The following is a 16577-nucleotide window of genomic DNA, read 5'->3' as shown; positions in this document are numbered from 1 at the left end:
AACTCACTATGCTCTACTACAAGAGTTGATTCACTCAACTGTGAATTCACTCATTCTTTGCGTCCCCAGCACCTGGAATGATATCTAGCACAAAGCAGGTGTTTAATACGTGTTTATTTACCTAAGGAAGATCAGGAAGTGGACCAGTACTGCCACCTACTGGGAGGAAACTCCATTGGGCTTTTTCATAAGGATTTGGACAGTGGCTCTCAAACAAGGATATTTGACGATTCGCTCTCTCTCATCTAAGTGATAATCGTTACCATCATTGTCAGACTCTCCATGGTAGCCGGCCTCCCGGGTGGCTCCCAGCGCTCCCTGTCTGTTGGAATTCCTACCTCTGTGTTGATCCTTCCACACTGAAGGGTTGTCTGCAGTGACAGTAGTGATGGTATGTGACTTCTGAGGCTTGATCACAAAAGACACTGTGGCTTCTGCTTTGCTCTCTTGGGGACCACGTGTTGTGAGAGAAGCCAGATGCCAAGTCATGGGGACACTCAACTCACCCTGTAGGGAGGTCCGTGCTGTGAGAAACAGGCCTCCCGCCAACACTCAGGTGAGTGAGCTATCCAGCAAGCAGCCCTGGCCTACATCTTGACTGGAATCTCAGGAGAGACCAAGACAGAACCACCCAGCAACGCCATGCCCCAATCCCTGACGCCAGGAACCTGGGGGACACTTCACCTTTGTTGTTTCAAGCTGCCAAACTTTGGGGTGATTGCTATGTAACAGATTACTACTATACTCAGCGACACAGATCAGGGACTACAAGCTGTTTCATACTTTGCTGTAACAAGAGGAAACTAGGGGAGCCTGGGTTCAACTAAGGCTTCCAGAGCAGATGCCTACGGCTAGCGCCGAGCGCCGCGGAGGAAATGAATAAAGAACCAGGCACTGGGGCTTGCGGAATGGCGAGTCCCGTATTCTGCAGCCCCTCTCTCGGCGTTAACTTTCCCCGAGCACGTCTGGAAGGACTCGGCACAGCCGCCGCAGGAGAACCCCCACGGCCGCCAGAGCCGCGACACCCCGCAGCCGGCGGCAGTCTCGGCACCTGCGCACTGAGCGCCTCTTACTCCCAGGCGGAGCCGTTGCGCGCCGAGTCATCGATCACAAGCTGCCCAGCGGCCTGGCCGGGCAGCTGCCCGTCCGAGGGGTGGGCTCTAGGGGGCGCCCTCAAGAGAGGGGCGGGGCGCTCATGTTCCAGAGACCGGCCGGCAGGGGCCGTGGTAGGTCCTTGTCGCCGCTCGGAAGTCCTCAATAACCCCCGCGGCTCCCGTAGTCGCCGCTCGGGGCCCGTCGCCCCGAGGTCGTCGCCGTCGCCGCCTCCGGGTCCGGGCCCCCGGGCCCTCCCGCTGCCACCATGAAGCTGCGGGTGCGGCTACAGAAGCGGACGTGGCCGCTCGAGATGCCAGACGCGGAGCCGACGCTGGGCCAGCTGCGCGCGCACCTGAGCCAGGCCCTGCTCCCCACTTGGGGCTTCAGGTAGGCGGCCGCGGCGGCCGCGCGCCGCGGACCCGGGAGCAGTGCGCGGGAGCGCGCGCCCGCCGCGGGCGGTCACGTGAGGTCGGCCCCCCGCGGGGCGTCGCGGGTCGGGCGTGCCCGGGACTGCGACCGGCGCAGGTCGGGCGCGGCGCGGGCGCTGGGGCTGCAGCTCCCGGGCTCCCGGGTCGCGGAGGACATGGCCCGGCGTCCGGGGGACCCCCTTCCCTTGCAGGGTGAGCCATCGCTTCCGTTTCCGCCTCGGAGGAAACCGGGGACGGGGCGGGGCGCAGGGGTTCGGCTGGGGGCAGACCTTTCCAGGCTCTGTGGGATTCAGGTTCACCATCACCAGCTATCGCAGTGTCCCCGGGAGAAAGTCAGGAAAGTTCTAGAAGTTAGAAACCGGCCCTCCATCCGAGGCCACCTGTGAGCGGGCCGCTGCTGGGGCCGCCGGACTGTGGAGGCTGCGCTGAGTGTGCGGGGTCCCGGCCCGCGGGGAGCCCTTTGACTTCCCCGCCGCAGAGTTTTACACAGTACGGGGTGTCGGCGTGGGTCAGATCCTTTTTATTTTCCTGGCGAGCTGGAAAACTAAGATAAACGTTGGCCACGGGAGGACCCTGGAGGGCTTACAGTTTGGGGGCAGTGAGGTTGACAAGTGACGGACCAGATTCCGCTATTAATTTAGGGACTGCAAACGAGACTGCTTTGTTTCCAGAGAGTATTTTCTGGGGACAGTAATCTGGGGGTAGAGGGACAGACAGAGGGCGGACCTCTTCACATACTGAGGTAGCGAATTTGGAATTTGAGGGTACTGAGAACAGAAAAAGGCGGTCTCTGGGGCTTTTTGGGTGAATTCGTCAAAAGAAAATCTGTTAATTAAGTGGACCGTTTTTATGAGACTTTTATATACTTTGACTTTATTTTTAGAGAATAGAGTAAAATGAGGTCATATTATGAACTTCTCACCTTTCATTTTTCAGGTAAAGGCACGATATTAAAAGTAAGCCTGTTTGTCTCCAAATTAAAGATGAGATACTGACATAACTGTTAAGCGCTGTATTAAGTGACATTAAGTGCCTCTTGTTATTTTTGATGTTAAACCTAAGCGTTTTGTATGCTGATGCCATTACCCCACCATAAATCTTCAAAAGCAACTTTTTAAAAAAGATTTTTTTCGTATATCTGTATTTATATTTTATTGATATTATTTTTTAAATTAGGGGCAGTCTTGAAAGGACTTTACAAGAGCCCAGGTCAGTTTCTAATTTGAGTTTTTTTTTTTTTTTTTAAGATTTTATTTATTTATTTGACAGACCTAGATCACAAGTAGGCAGAGCGGCAGGGGTAGGGGGAAGTAGACTCCCCACTGAGCAGAGAGCCCCATCCCATGACCCTGAGATCATGACCTGAGCTGAAGGCAGAGGCTTTAACCCACTGAGCCACCCAGGTGCCCCTGAGTTTGTTTTTATAGTTGAGCTGGTTAACTGGAAGAAATGTAAGCTTCAGCTTCTGAAAGTAAATTCATTCTTCTGAAGTACCTGCACTTGATAAAAATGGGCCTTTTTAAAATTTAAAATGTTATTTTTAAAGTATCTTCGCTGAGAAGTGCATCTGGGATTGACATAAAATATTTTTAAAAGGCCTGGTATTTCTAAAATGGCATTTTCTTCTTTTTTTTAATTTAAAGAATTTATTTATGTATTTGACAGACAGAGATCACAAGTAGGTAGAAAGGCGGTGGCGGTGGCGCGGGTGGGGGGGGCAGGCTCCCCTCTGAGCAGAGAGCCCAATGCTATTGGGGGGGGGGTCAATCCCGGGACCCTGAATCATGACCTGAGCTGAAGTCAGAGACTTAACCCACTGAGCCACCCAGGTGCCCCTAAAATGGCATTTTCTGATAAGTTAAATTTTTTTTTTTTTTAGTTTCAGAAAACCAGTTTTAATGCCTCTGCAGAAAAGGTGTATGTTACTTTATTTTTAAAATTTTATTTATTTATTTAAAGATTGAATTTATTTATTTGACAGAGAGAGATAGCAAGAGAGGGAATACAAGTAGGGGGAGTGGGAGTAAGCAGGCTTCCCACCAAGCAGGGAGCCCAATGTAAGACTCCATCCAGGACCCTGGGATCATGACCTGAGCTAAAGGCAGACGCCTAATGACTGAGCCACCCAGGCGACCTTGTATGTTACTTTAGAAGTAGTTTTTCCCTTTTTCTAAATGGGGACAGTAGGCCAACACTTTTATTCATCATATAATCCTTGAGCTTTTCTACAGATAGATGTTTGAATGAATATTTTGTTAGGTACTGTTAAAAAAACAAACCTTTTGCTATGACAGATGATCCATAAACACATAGTACATTTGAGGTATTTTTCTCTTTATCTGTTGGGATGGTGTTTTTTGGTGCATCTGGCAGATTTTCAATGTTTTTCAAAGGGTTTGAAAACCCTTGATAACAGAAGCATAGCAACTTATTTCCTAATAAGCAAAACTTTGGCAGTTTCTCCAACAAAGACACTGTAATTGGTAAGAAAAAAATGTCTTAACATGTGAAAGAAAACAAATGAATTACTTTGAGCATTTTTGAAAATGCAGCATTGCAAGAATCCTGTTTATTCATGATTTTCAGTAGACTTCATCCTTGGTTGACCTCTCAAAAAGTTAATGTTAAGTCAGCATTGTTGAGTGTAAACGCCTTATAAAATGTGCACTGGTTTGTTAGTTACTCTTCACCACTATGTGATGAAATGATGGTTATTCTCTCAGATCAGAGGAGCTATGATAAGGAAGGGAGAGTTCGTTGCTTCGGGCTGATTTGAGCTCTTACCTTGTTTAGCGGTAGGTTTTTGGATTTGTGCTATTTTCATTATAAAAGGCATTATCCATGGGGTACCTGGGTGGCTCAGTGGGTTAAGCCTCTGCCTTCAGCTCAGGTCATGATCTCAGGGTCCTGGATTGAGTCCCGCATTGGGCTCTCTGCTTAGCGGGGAGCCTGCTTCCCACCCCCACCCACCGCCCCCGCCTGCCTCTCTGCCTACTTGTGATCTCTGTCAGTCAAATAAATAAATAAAATCTTAAAAAAAAAAAAAAGACCTCATACGTAACTGGTCATCAGTAAGAAAGGTGATCATGTATTTAACAGTGGTAGGGGAGAATTTATACTCGGTCCTCTACATACTCATCTTCTTGTGATTGTGAATATTCATCTAGGACATGGGTCTAGTATTTTGGAACAGACATAAGCTGACTGTTCTGTTGAGACAATGACTGGGGAGCCCTGATTTCACCTTCATCACCTTCCCAACTCATGTTTGTTGGTTGCATTTATTCCACAAATACTTTTGTTTGCCAAGTGCTGGAGAGAAATAGTTTTGAAATAGACAAGATGACTGACCTTATGAAACTTAAATTGTAGTGGGGGTGGAGAAGAGATGATAAATATGGAATTTTCAAATAGTGATGTAGTAATAAAAATAAAACATGGCAGTGGAATAGAGTGATGGAGGCTAGGCAGAAGGCATCTTGGAAGAGGTGGCACGGGAATTGAGACCCAGATGATGAGAGTCAGTCCCCGGAAGATCTGGAAGAGCAAATGCAGAGGCCCAGAGGCTGCAGTGAGGTTGATCTGTTTTGAGGAAGGGATAGAAAGCTTGCATTGAGAGAGAACAGCGATTGAGGGGTTGAGGTAGATGAGGTGGGAGAAAGGGGGAGGGTTCAAATGGTGGGTGTTGGAGGCCATGTTAGAGGTTCTGTTCCAAGTTCGAATAGAAGCCATTGGAGGATTTTCAGCAGAGCAATGATGTGACGTAGTTTGTATTTTAAAAAGACTATATTTCATTGACTGAATTTTAAGTAAGATCTTATCAATCTTAAGATGCATACTGTTTTATGTAACACTAGAGGAAAAGTTGCCAGCAATTATCCTTTGATGTGTCGTCAATTTTAAGAAGCATCCCTGTTTCAGAGATACCAGAATTACAAAAGATGTGAAGTGTGTACCTTAGAATTGGTGGGAACATGGGTTAATGATAGAGGATTACTATATCCTGCTCCCTGGGCTGGAATTGTAGCCATTAGAAATCTGTAACCTAGGCATCTGGTGATAAGAACAAGTTAATTTGGATAGTTTTTACAGAACTTTGGCTTCCTTTTTATTTTTGTTTTGATTTCATCACTTCACTCTTCCAAGATCATACCGTGTACCTTATATATGTTCTAAGTGTGTTATTGAGGGTAATGGTAGCAGGTCATGGTAGGTAGCTCTTACTATCCTTATCCATCTTTCTTGGCAGTTCCGATACCCGGTTTGCAATCACATTGAACAACAAGGATGCCCTCACTGGAGATGAAGAGACCTTGGCTTCATATGGGATTGTTTCTGGGGACTTGATATGTTTGATTCTTGAAGATGCCATTCCAGCACCTAACTTACCTTCATCCACAGATTCAGAGCATTCCTCACTGCAGAATAATGACCAACCCTCTTTGGCCGCCAGCTCCTATCAGTCCAGTGCACAGGATGAACAGCCCAGTGCTTCAGTCCAAGGACAGGCAGCCCAGACCGGCGTCTGGAGTGATGACAGTACGGTAGGTAGTAATACCAAGATGAGAAATGGGGTAGTTGAGAAAGCACACTGAATACCTCAGTTGAATTCTGTGTCCATTAGAATAATTATGATTAGTAGACCGTAGATAACATTCTTGTAGAAAATCTTAAACTGCTGAATGCCTGGACCAGTATTTGACTGGGATTCTGAAGAACCCAGATTTTACATATTTGTTTTGTTCAGACATTTACTGCTCCAGCCAAATTGTCCCTTGGTTCCTGTTGTTGCCTCCAGGCTTGCGGTTCCGAGCAGAGCTGCTCTGGTCTGCTCTGCTCACTAAGGCTGTACAGAGTCCGCTTACTTCCAGAGTACTTGCAGGACGCTTACACCTGGGTTCTGAGTGTATCTCACACTCTGTGCTGACATGAATTTGCAAATAAGAATGTTGTCTTCTTCCCAAACCAGCTGCCCTTTCTGTTGGTGGCATTACTGTCTTCCTGAGCTTGAGACCCTGCAGTGATCTTTTGACTCCTTCGATAAGCCCTGTCCGTTCCTCTCTCCATTCCAGGCTTCTAGTGTCTGTCCTACAGTCTGCTTTCTGGGTTCATCTTTTTCCTGCACATTTTTGATTATGTTGTTCCCTTGCTCTCTAGTAACTCTGTGTCATTAATACACCTGTGCTTACAATTTTTGAGCTGAAAAAGACCCAACTGTCTCTAGTTTAATTCTTGTCATATTACAGAGAGGGAAAATATTGTCTCTCTTCCTAGTTTTTAAGGCTTTTTAGGGTTGCTTTCTGTTCTTCCCGCCAGTAAGCTATCATCTCCAGTCAGACCAGACTCCTTATCATGTCTCCTATACCAGCTGGCACATTCACACGTTCCCGTGTGCGCGTGCGCACACACCGTACCTGCTGCTTCATGCCTTTGCTCTTGCTGTTTGCCAAGCCTGGAATGCACCACCTTCCCTCCCTCTCCTGTCTGTGCCTGTCTTCTAAGGCCCCGCCAGCCACAGTCCGTGATCGTCTTTAATTTCTCAGTATTGATTATCTTTACTGCCTTGTAAACACCTCATTATTTATTATCCTGTCTTTTGATTTCTTGTATGGCACAAATGATCACATATATCACTTAATTTTTTAATTCTACATATATGCCATCATGTTCACAGTTTTTTGTGTGTATACATGTTACTTCAGCTTATTTCCCCCCCGCCCACCCCCAGGCCTTAAACATTTGTGAGTGTTAAGTATGCATTATGCTTGTCATATGTAGACAGATATTAAGAAATGCTTTTTAAAAGATCGGTAAAATATGAAAATCATCTATGTTGAGGTTTTTTTGTTTGTTAGTTTTTGAGAGAGTGCACTTGAGCAGAGGGATGGGGAGAAGGGCAGAGGGAGAGAGAATCTTGAGCAGGTGCCACACCTAGTGAGGAGGTTGACTCGGGGCTTGATCTCACGACCCTGAGATCATGGCCTGAGCCAAGATCAAGAGTCGGATGCTTACCAGACTCAGGCGCCCCAGAGATTTTTTAATAATAGTATTGAAAGAGATTAAGCAGTTTAAAAAAGGCTTTGTAAAGCTCAAAGTATTTTTATGATTTTTTTAGAAATTATCTCTCTGTTTATGTTTCATGGAGGTTATTTAGGGAGTAATTAATAGATTATTTAGCCACATATTTAAATTGTGTTTTTGAATCTTCTTTGTTGATAAACTCAGATTCTGGTAGAAGGGTCCATTCCTTTTACTTGTGTACTTGTAAAATACCCAGCAAGAACGTTTCATGGTGTATCTGATACTTACTTTACTAGTTTCCTTTTGGAAAATTTTGACAAATTAGTATTGCTTCAGGTTAATTTCAGTTCTAAAAGCACGTTGTTTCGTATTCTAAGACTTGTACAGGGTGACTGTAGAGTCTTAGGTGGAAGGTGAGCTTGAAATCTCCTGTACGTATGCTGTAAGTGCTTGCAGCAGCATGCTCTCACTCACTGTAGAAGTCTTAGTAAGGGAAACAGCTGGGTACAACAGGAAGCAATGGGAAGATTTTACTCTTGTAATTAAGTGTGAATTAATTTTCTTATTTCGTATATTTGGGAATTCTAGTGCCTGTTGAATCTTTGATGGAAAATGGGGATAACCGGGTATCGACCCTAATGTTAGCCCTAAGCTGACTTTTAATTACTTGTCCCTATAATTTGTAAATGACATGACAAGTGATCAAGACAAATAGAGAGGTGGTGCTGAACATTTTTTCCCATTTCTGCAATGCATGAAGAGTGTGATAAGTATTCACAATCATATCAGAATGACGCAGAATGTCAGTGGTTCTCATGGAGTGGGAGGAAGGTTGCATAAGCTCACCGGGGATTCTGATATCTTTCTCCACGGCGTTATAAGTTTAGGGTAACTTTTAATATTTTTTTCACATGTATTGTATTACTTACTGTTAGTAAGTAGTAAATAGCTAAAAGTTGGATAGATCAGTAAGAAGTGAAGAGCTTACTTCATATTTTAGGTGTTAAATGGTTTTAATAAGTAGTTCTATTCAAAAATGTGATGGCGCCTCCTTTTTAGGTAGTGCGAATTGTCACTGGCCTCTAGGTTTTAACAAATGAATTTGGATCTTTTCCAGAAGTTAGTAAGGGCTAGGTCCTCAGGGATTTTGGAAGAACAGCCTCTTGCTCCCTTATATATTTCTACCCTTTCATCTGTCCTACATAATTTTTAATTTCCTCTGTCCCTTCTTTCATGGAAATACGAACTTAAAGAGAAGAACCATGTGTTTTGCATCAAGAGTTGAGCACATGTGTAGGAAACAAACCTGATCAAAATTAATATAGGTCACATAGTCTTCCTGAAGCAGCATATTGTGTCTGAAAGCCTGAACTGCGAGTCTGGAGATTTTGGTTCAGTTCAGGTTTTTATTAGCTGTTAACCTTAATTATGTTATTTAATCTGAATCACAATGAAAACATGTATAAAAGGGCAACATCATCTGACTTTCCTGTTTTATAGAATTTTTGTATGGTGCGAATGAGAAGACCCTGAGGACAAAGCAATCAGTAGGAGATTGTAAGATAACAGTCCTTAACACTGGCTCAGCAAGCGTTTGTCGAGCACCTACTAAGCGCCAGGCATGGTCCTGGGATTACAAAAGTAGCTGACGTGGAGTCTGTTCCTCTCTGAGCTGCGGTCCTGGTGGGATGTAGATGCGTAATCAGGAGGGTGCAGTGCAGTGCCATTGGGTGCAGTAGTCAAGGCCTCTGCCGGGCAGGGGGGCAGTCGCCGCTGCCTGTTTGGCACCGGGGAGGAGCGCCGGTGTGGGGAGGGTGGCAGGGAGTGGGCTTGACAGAGTCCGGGACCGATGAAGTGATAAAGGGCCTTGTATGCTAAGGAGGTTTAGCAGTTTGGACTTCATTTTCTAGGCCTGTGTTTCTCAGCATTTTGTCTACGAAACACTTCTTTCCTGCGATTGTGAGGAGGTGTTACAGAGCATTGGGGAAGAAGGGTGGTGTTTCTTGGCTAAGTGTCATAAACGTTATTACTGGAATTGTCAGCGCTCTGTAATGCCACAGTGGATTGTGTGAATGTGGAGGGTGAGGGTCGGGGGCTGTAGCTTCCAGTAGCATTTTCCAAACTTCATTGATCGTGGAACTCATTTTCTGAGGACATCTAGGGTTACGTTCCAAGGCACAATTTAGGGAAATGCTGCTGCCTGCATTGGGGGACCGCTGGGAAGTTTTAAGCTTGGACATGGGCCACAGTTGGATTGTTAATCATCAGAAACTCTGGCAGCCGTGGGTGAAATGTCTTAGTAGAGAGTGGAATCGCGGATACTTGGATACAACGGATACAGCCGTTGTCGGAGCTGGGCGGTGAATGGGTCTGAAGTAGCATTGGGGAGCCATAGGGGCAGAGTTCGGGGTTAGTTGGGAGGTAGATTCAGTGGAACTTGGAAGACCGAGCACATGGAGTTGAGGACAGTAGAGCGAGAAGGCCGGGATGGTGTCCAGGTTTGGGGCACACTGACCGGAACTCGCGGGGGTGAGCGGCTCGGGCTGGGGGAGTAGATGGCCGCTCGTTGATTTAGGAGAGCTCGCTTAAAACGTGTCCCGTTTCTGAAACGAAAGTGCTGTGGCTTTGAGCACAAATCTGAGTTCGCTTTAGGGTACAAAGTAAACTGCAGAAATAAAAGCCTGCTTAATGAATTCATGCTTTTTGTTTTCTTTTTCAGTCGGGGCCCGGTCAGACTTTCGAAGCTGGGTCGGTTCAAGATGTTGTGGACATGGAAGAAGGCACAGGTGTCTTTCCCTCGGAACCCATGCTCTGCAGCGAGTCGGTGGAAGGGCAGGTGCCACATTCGTTAGAGATCCTGCATCAGTCAGCGGACTGTTCTAATGCCAACGATGCCTTGATAGTATCGGTGCATCTGCTCATGTTGGAGTCAGGTTACATACCTCAGGTAAGGCGACAGGCAGAAATCAAACCTGTTAGGGCTTCAGTTTCCCATTGGGAGTGGGGTGTATTGATAAACATCACTAGGGTATTGTGGTTTTCTAGATTTCTGTATTAAAAACAGAAGATTATGTCTGGTGATATGTAATAAACTATGGCCAAGAATGTGGGATGGGTATATCTATATGGTTGACTCGCTGGGTTTTTATGTTAATGGCTCTGAATTGCCAGTAATCCAGTAAGATTCAGTTAGGAAGAGGGACATTGCTTGCTTGCTTGCTTCCTTCATTCTCCATTTGGTAAGTATGTGCCTGTGACAGTGCAGTGCTTTGTCCCCACTGTCAGGTTGCTCCCAGTCCAGGGAAGAGAGACAGTTTATAGTCCATCCTACTGTATTGGTGACATCCTAGGAGAGATGTCTAAGTATGTGGGATGCCAGGAGTCACAGAGGAGAACAGTTAGAGCTTCTCCAGCCTTGGTGTGCCTAAGAATACTTAGGGATCTTACTAATGCAGATTTTGATTTATTTACTTTGTTTTTAAATTTTATTTGAGAGAGATAGAGAGCATGAGCAGAGAGAGGGAGGAGCAGGCTCTCCACTGAGCCAGGAGCCCGATGTGAGGCTCGATCAGGACCTGGGGATCATGACCTAAGCTGAAGGCAGATGCTTAACCGACTGAGCCCCCCAAGCGCCCCTGCAGATTTGGAATTAATAAGGCTAGGGTGAAGCCAGAGACCCTGCATCCATGTTATGAGTGACAGAGATGTAGAGCAGTTCAGTGACTGTTGTGCCATGTCATTGTGTAGCATGCCATGCCTGGGGCCAGGAGTTAGGATGTAAAGATCCTGGGATAAGTGCTTGTCTGCAAGGAGTCTGTAACTTGGGGAGAGAAACAAAAAGAAAATTATGATGTATTATGATAGAAGTGTGTAACGATAGAAATATGAATAGAAGGTTGGGATCAAAGAGAATGGCATGATTTTTTTAAATAAATGGCCTGACAAACAAAATGGTAATTGAGCTATGGGTCTTGAATGGTCTTATATGGCTTCGCTGGGCAAAAAAGTGAGTCTTTGATGAGGGAAATCAATCCCTGTCTCTGATGTTATTATATCTACTCGAAAAACGTTTTTTTTTTTTTTTTTTTTTATTTATCAGAGAGAGAGAGGGGGAGAGAGCAAGCACAGGCAGACAGAATGGCAGGCAGAGGCAGAGGGAGAAGCAGGCTCCCTGCTGAGCAAGGAGCCCGATGTGGGACTCGATCCCAGGACGCTGGGATCATGACCTAAGCCGAAGGCAGCTGCTTAACCAACTGAGCCACCCAGGCGTCCCTCGAAAAACGTTTTGATGAAGGATAATATATTGTAACTTTTTCTATCAAAATTTTATTAATGAGAGGGGCGCCTGGGTGGCTCAGTGGGTTAAAGCCTCTGCCTTCGGCTCAGGTCATGTTCCTAGGGTCCTGGGATCAAGCCCCGCGTCGGCCTCTCTGCTCAGCAGGGAGCCTGCTTCCTCCTCTCCCTCTCTGCCTGCCTCTCTTCTACTTGTGATCTCTGTCTGTCAAATAAATAAATAAAATCTTAAAAAATTTAAAAAAATTTTATTAATGACGATAGTCATGATTTTTTGGCAAATTTGATTAAGGGGTCTGTATGGAGTGCGTGTTTCCAGACAAATTAGGGGACTCTTGGATTTTTGGTCTTTTTTTTTTTTTTTTAAATACTTTATTTTTTATTTATTTGACAGAGAGAGATCACAAGTAGGCAGAGAGGCAGGCAGAGAGAGGAAGGGAAGTAGGCTCCCTGCTGAGCAGAGAGCCTGATGTGGGGCTTGATCCCAGGACCCTGGGATCATGACCTGAGCCAAAGGCAGAGGCTTTAACCCACTGAGCCACTCAGGTGCCCCGGATTTTTAATCTTTTGAGAGTAACGCTTTTCTTCCTTACTCGTTTCTCTTTGCTTTCACTCCCCAGGGGACCGAGGCTAAAGTCCTGGCCATGCCAGAGCAGTGGAAGTCGGGCGGCGTGTATAAGCTGCGGTACATGCATCCTTTGTGCGAGGGCGGCTTGGCTGCTCTCACGGGTGTGCCTCTGGGAGTCCTGCTTGTCATAAACGGTAACTGGCTGGCCCGCTCACCGCTGTAACTTCACCAGAGCTGACCTATTCTTCTCCAGATGTCTAGCTGCTTCGGTGATTGGCGCTCATGGTCTAGTCAAGGCTTTCCCAGCTCCGCGTAGTCCCTAGGCCGCTGATCACACAAGTCGGCAAGGTGCTGGACGAGTTGGGTCGCCGTTGTGGCGGCTGGCTTCTGGGCCAGGGCAGGCGCCGGCCGGCTGTCCTCACCTCGTGGTGTTCTTGCTCCGAGGGTGTTGTGATCATCGGAATGAGAGGATCTCTTATGTAAGAGCTCTTTGTGCTGCGGGGGACTTTTTTATGTTTATTTTCTTGACCGAGGTCAGGAAGTGAGCGAAGGGAAGAGGTGAGATTGAGCGGGGGTCGCTTTTTATCCCGTTTGGTGTCTCTGAAGAGTAATGCGTAGACATGCGGCTGAGCACGGCCTGTGTGTGTGTGTGTGTGTGTGTTTGCTCCCTGACCCGAGCCACAGGAACATCACTGAGTAGTTGCTTTTTCTGCTTCTCTTTCCTATGGGCAGTTTCCCAAGGATGGCAGTCCGTTCCATTTTTGTATTTCATTTGAACTCAGATGCCACCCACAAGTCCATACGTCTACAGTGGTCTGTGGAATCGTCCCATAGTCTCACGTTCCGGAGAGCCAGTGGAGTGAATAGAATCTTTCTTTTCTGCTCTCTTGATTGTTGAGATTTATCCCTTTAGTTAAAAAAGATAGTTTGATGAGATTGGGGTGACGGCATTTTTGATTCTTCAGGACAGCCTGCCTTTTGTGTAGCAAAGACGGTTGCCTCGATGCGCCTTCGCCCCGAGGTCTCAGCGGCCGCTGTTCCGCTGAGGCTGGGGGGAGGCCTAGTGGGGCCAGACCTCCAGCCGCACCACGTTTGCCTGTTGCGTTTATCGAGGTCCCTTGTAGGACTTTGTTTGAAAAATGTTCTGCAAAAATTGATTTTGAAAACCACCGTCCTACCCTGTCTTTATCTTGGAAATGAAAGATCATTTGTGGTCCCCTGTGATGTGATTTCTGCTACTTCCCTTTAATCACTAGATTCTTTGAAATGCTCCTTTCAAGGCTCAGATTTCAACAGCTTTAACGGCTCCGGTGGCATTCCACGTTTGTCAGGATGTGGCTGTCTGATGCGGGACTAGCCGTGTCTCCTCAGCGTTCCTCCCAAGAGACGTCCAGCTGAGCGTTCTTGCACACGCAGGGGCGACCCTTTCTGCCTCTCCCAGGGGCTCTGCTCCATCAGGTCGTAACTTGCAAGGCTGAAGCTACCCGGTCGTGACCACGAGGTGGTTTCTTCCAAAAGCACTTTAACAACATGCATAATAGCTTCTGTTCACTGGTTTCGGGCTACGTAGCATACAGAGAATGGCTGCGAGGTCTCGCGATGGTGTTTCTTCGTTTCTCTTATATTGTTGTTTTACTGTTCTCGGCACATCGGCTGCTCGCAGACTTGCGTGGCAACCGGCCATTCCAGGCTTCATTCTCTGAAAAGGAGCAGTGTGTCCTTAAGTCTTTCCTTCACCGAGGACCTCCTGCTCCGTGCACATGTGCCTAAGCACAGCCTGGGCTCTTTCATGGAATGAGATAAAGTGCGCCTTTGTGTACACGGCTAAAACTGAACCCTCTGGTGATGTCAAGAATAGTGGTTCTTTGCATCTAGAAAGAGATGATGTTGTGAAAACTAACAGGATTCTTTTAATAAACAAGGGAAGACTCCTTGCCAACGGTTAAATAAAAAAATAATTGGAATTTTTAGTGACTTTATTAGAAATAACGATTTTATTATGTTTAACAGTCTCCTGTTAACCTTGTTGCATATCTTTCAATTACTAATAAGCCTTCAATTACTAAGAACATTTCAATTACTAATAATCCACTAATACGTAGTGGATTTTTTTTTTTAAAGATTTTATTTATTTGACAGAGTGAGAGAACACAAGCAGGTAGAGCAGCAGAGGGAGAGGGAGAAGCAGGCTCCCCACTGAGCAGGGAGCCTAATGTGGGGCCCGATCCCAGGACCCTGGGACCACGACCTGAGCCAAAGGCAGTCATTTAACCAACTGAGTCACACAGGCGCCCCTACCTAGTGGATTTTATATAAAGGGTGCATACTTCAGTTTTTAAGGGTGTTGTAGAATAATTAATTTGGTGTGGTGGCAGGTTTACACTTTGCTGTGAGGGAAGGAAATAAGCTTAGAGCAGTTTGTTTTCTTTTGTGTCCTTCGTATGCTGGGGCAGGGAGATGCAAGCCCATGCTAAGACGTGAAGGCCATTGGTGAACTGACGAGTTATTTGTCTCTTTTGCTTATTTACAGCCACACTAAAGATCAATAGTGAGCTCAGAAGTGTGAAAAGGTTGCAGCTGCTGCCGGGATCATTTATTCGCGAAGCTGAACCAGGTAGGAAAAGCATGATCGAACTTTGGGGATGAAGCTTTGAGAGGTTCACTTTAGAAGAACTGAAAGGTAATGTCTGAGAGACTGAAAATTCCTGAATGAGATTAAAGCAAATTCCTCGTAGGAAACTCAGGAGGGTTTTACTGTTCTACTATGGCTTGGAGTGGTGCCGTGGGGTAGTGGCATTGACAGCAGGGTCTTTGAGGGAAGGCTCCCTAGATCTAGGTCTTTGCTTGAAGGCCTAGATACTTACTCTTTTAGTTCCCTGGAAACTCTATCCCTGAGGTCCATGAACTCCCACAGACCAAAACTGATGAGAGAAGGTGATGTCAGGAAGCTTATTTATAATGGTCTCTGAACACTTATCGTCACGCCAGACCAGTGTTGTTACTGCTTTTTCTCACATCTTAATTTTATTTTATTTTTTTCAGTGTTCATAGATTCATTGTTTATGCACCAAACCCAGTGCTCCGTGCAATACGTGCTCTCTTTAGTACCCACCACCAGGCTCATCCATCCCTCCACCCCCTTCCCCTCCAAAACCTTCATTATGTTTCTCAGAGTCCACAGTCTCTCGTGGTTCATCTCTGCCTCTGATTTCCCCCAATTCACTTTTCCTTTCCTTTTCCTAATGTCTTCCATGTTATTCCTTATGCTCCACAAGTAAGTGAAACCATATGATAATGGACTGTCTTTGCTTAACTTATTTCACTCAGCATAATCTCCTCCAGTCCCGTCCATGTTGATACAAAAGTTGGGTATTCATCCTTTCTGATGGCTGAGTAATACTCCATCGTGTATATGGACCACATCTTCCTTAGCCATTCGTCCGTTGAAGGGCATCTTGGTTCTTTCCACAGTTGGGCGACTGTGGCCATTGCTGCTAAGAACATTGTGGGTACAGATGGCCCTTCTTTTCACTAACATCATTTGGGGTAAATATAGTGAAATTGCAGGGTCATAGGGAAGCTCTCTATTTTTAATGTCTTAAGGAATCTCCACACTGTTTTCCAAAGTGGCTGTACCAACTTGCATTCCCACCAGCAGTGTAAGGGGGTTCCCCTTTCTCCACATCCTCTCCAACACTTGTTTACTGTCTTGTTAATTTTGGCCGTTCTGACTGGTGTAAGGTGGTATCTCAGTGTGGTTTTGATTTGAATTTCCCTGACGACTAACGATGATGGACATTTTTTCATGTTAGACCAGAGACCAGTGTTTTCTTAGTCCTCTTTGCATTATCAATCCCCTGAGGAGCCTTTACAGAACTTGTCCCCCACTCATTCTCTTCCCATGGAATTTTAATACCATAGATACAAGTATTTTCATTTGTGTACTCTGACTCTTTGGACAGTCACAAAGCAATGGTATAGCTAGGGTTTTGTTTTGTTTGCCAAGAACCAGTTTTGGTCCTGTTGTGGATACTGCACCTGGTAGTGGACACTGCACAGGTAGATGAACTAGACTGATAAATCTGTAAAGACGGTCTTACCACTGGGACCAGAAAAACTTGAAATTCCTTGGCCACAACACTTTAGTCATCTTGACACTAGAGAGGACCTGC

At 46.0% G+C, this 16577-nt stretch overlaps 1 protein-coding gene across 2 annotated transcripts in view; it reads left to right on the top strand.

Moving 5' to 3' along the window:
- Positions 1-1196: 1196 nt before the first annotated feature.
- The window catches only part of FBXO7 (F-box protein 7), a 23039-nt gene continuing 7658 nt past the window's right edge, over positions 1197-16577 (top strand). The window contains exons 1-5 of one of the 2 annotated variants that reach the window (XM_059402162.1): positions 1197-1482; positions 5773-6067; positions 10264-10491; positions 12458-12599; positions 14936-15019. In XM_059402162.1, the coding sequence (XP_059258145.1) occupies positions 1361-1482; positions 5773-6067; positions 10264-10491; positions 12458-12599; positions 14936-15019 (871 nt within the window). In that variant the 5' untranslated portion in view covers positions 1197-1360. Of the gene's footprint in view, positions 1483-1589; positions 1716-5772; positions 6068-10263; positions 10492-12457; positions 12600-14935; positions 15020-16577 lie in introns of those variants that run through there. The other variant, XM_059402163.1, reaches the window with a different exon arrangement.

The sequence above is a fragment of the Mustela nigripes genome, chromosome 6, assembly GCF_022355385.1.
Source record: "Mustela nigripes isolate SB6536 chromosome 6, MUSNIG.SB6536, whole genome shotgun sequence".
NCBI lineage: Eukaryota > Metazoa > Chordata > Mammalia > Carnivora > Mustelidae > Mustela > Mustela nigripes.
Note: the sequence above shows the minus strand (reverse complement) of the source record. Positions and strands in the feature narration are given on the sequence as shown.